At 72.6% G+C, this 1,753-nt stretch overlaps 1 protein-coding gene across 1 annotated transcript in view; it reads right to left on the minus strand.

Moving 5' to 3' along the window:
* CFAP46 (cilia and flagella associated protein 46) overlaps positions 1-1,753 on the minus strand; it is a 45,173-nt gene that overhangs the window by 20,068 nt on the left and 23,352 nt on the right. Inside the window, exons 24-26 of the mRNA XM_012734814.1 lie at positions 1,521-1,666; positions 859-997; positions 16-204 (exon numbers count right to left, since the gene is read on the minus strand). Of these exons, the coding sequence (XP_012590268.1) occupies positions 16-204; positions 859-997; positions 1,521-1,666 (474 nt within the window). The remainder of the gene's footprint in view (positions 1-15; positions 205-858; positions 998-1,520; positions 1,667-1,753) is intronic.

Genomic DNA, 1,753 nt, shown 5'->3' on the forward strand with positions numbered 1-1,753 from the left:
TGCCGGGCCGCTCACCAGGCCGACTGGGGTGTCCTCCCTCATGCTCTGCAGGTAGCCCGTCAGCAGGTTGTCCAGGGAGCTCTGCTCCAGCTGCTGCCGCTGGTCCTCCTCCCAGGCCAGCTGCAGCGTGTCCAGGCTGCTCTCGGCCAGGCGCAGCTTGAGGCTGGCCAGCTTCCTCATCAGGGGCGTGCTCACGCTCTGCAACTGCAGGGCCCCAGGCTGCCGCCCCGCCCGCCCCCACCCAGGCCCCGCCCCTGCCCCAGGCCCCCGGGCCGGGGCCCTGAAGCTGGGCCTGGCCCTCACTGTCCCCTACACCCCCTCCCCGCTTCCGTGTCCCCCGAAAGCCGCCTGCCCATCCCCCCAGCTCCTTCCTCCTTGCAGGCAAATCCACCCAGCTGAAGCTGCCCCGGGGCTGACCGCTGGACGTGGGGCCTGAGCGGCCTGTGTGCTCGGCGGCCCTCCGTCCTCAGGGGTGACCACCCCCAGGCGGTGCGGGGCGTTCGCCCTGACTTCCTGCCGGGTGGGGGCCTTGGGCCCCACAGAGCCCCTGGGCGGAGCCGGTCTGGCTCCGGCCCCTTCTTGCCCTGGGCCTCTCCCAGCTTTTGGGTCTGGGGGCTCACTGTCAACTTTTACCAGTTTAGAAAACCCGGCTGTCCCTGCCGCCCAGTCTCGGCGCCCATCAGCCCAGCCAGTGTCCAGCTGCTGCCCTGCGGCCGCCTGTTCAGTCCTCGCTCTTTCTGGTGTTTCTTGTCTCCCTCCCTCTGGCCAGCCCTGCTGAGTCTGACCCCCGGGCCTCTGTGGCTACGGGTCAGTCTCGCACCTGACTGTCCTGGGGAGGCGCGCGGGGTGCCCACTCACCTCCTGGGGCGCGGGCAGCAGGCCCCGCAGGCCGCACAGCCGCTCCTCCTCCTCGGCCACGGCTCTGCGGGCCAGCTCGTGCGCCTCCAGGTAGAGGCTGGCCCGCAGCTCCTGGTCTCGCTCGCCGCGGGCACACAGCCTGGAGGGAGAGCACCCGTGGGTGCCAGGCCGCCTGCCCCCCGTCTCGCTGGCACGATGGCTGGCCCCCACCGGCGCCCCAACACCTCCTTGGCAAGAGCAAGGAACCGCGGTCAGCACAGGCCACGCGCCTCCCGCCGGGCCCACTGCGCGGGGTGACCGCCAGCTCCTGGGCGCCCCCCTGCTCCAGGGTGCCCCTCTCCTCCTGGGCACCACCTTCTCCTGGGCCTTGCCCCCCTCCTGTGCACCCCCACTCCACGGTGACCCCCCTCTTAGGCGCCGTCCCGGCTACGGGTGGCTGCGGGGCTCAGCGGGCGGGGTGGGCACTGGGGGTGCGGTGGGGTCCCACCAGCAACAGTGTGGGTCCATCGTGTGTGTGGGCGCTGCAGGATGGGGGCGTGTGCAGGCGTGCGGGGGCGGGGGGCGGCTGTGGGGCGCAGAGGGTTGTGAGGGTGGGACCTGGCCTGGGGGCAGGGCTGAAGCGGGGAGCAGTGGGCAGGGCCCCAGGGCAACAGCCGCCGCACCTCTTGACCTCGGCGCGCTCCAGCCGCACGTCCACACACTTCTCTGTGCAGCCGCAGCTGACAAACTCGCTCTCCACCGCCGCGAGGCAGCCGTCCAGGTCGTCCAGCAGGGGCCGGGGCTCGCGGGGGCCCCTGTCCTCCCGCTCCTGGGCGGCCTTGACACGCAGGCTCACGGCCCTGTGGGCACGGGCGTGACCACGGCTCCGGGCTCCGAGACCAGGGACACAGTGGCC

The sequence above is a fragment of the Condylura cristata genome, unplaced genomic scaffold (genome assembly GCF_000260355.1).
Source record: "Condylura cristata isolate star-nosed mole 26May11 unplaced genomic scaffold, ConCri1.0 scaffold00074, whole genome shotgun sequence".
Classification (NCBI taxonomy): Eukaryota; Metazoa; Chordata; class Mammalia; order Eulipotyphla; family Talpidae; genus Condylura; species Condylura cristata.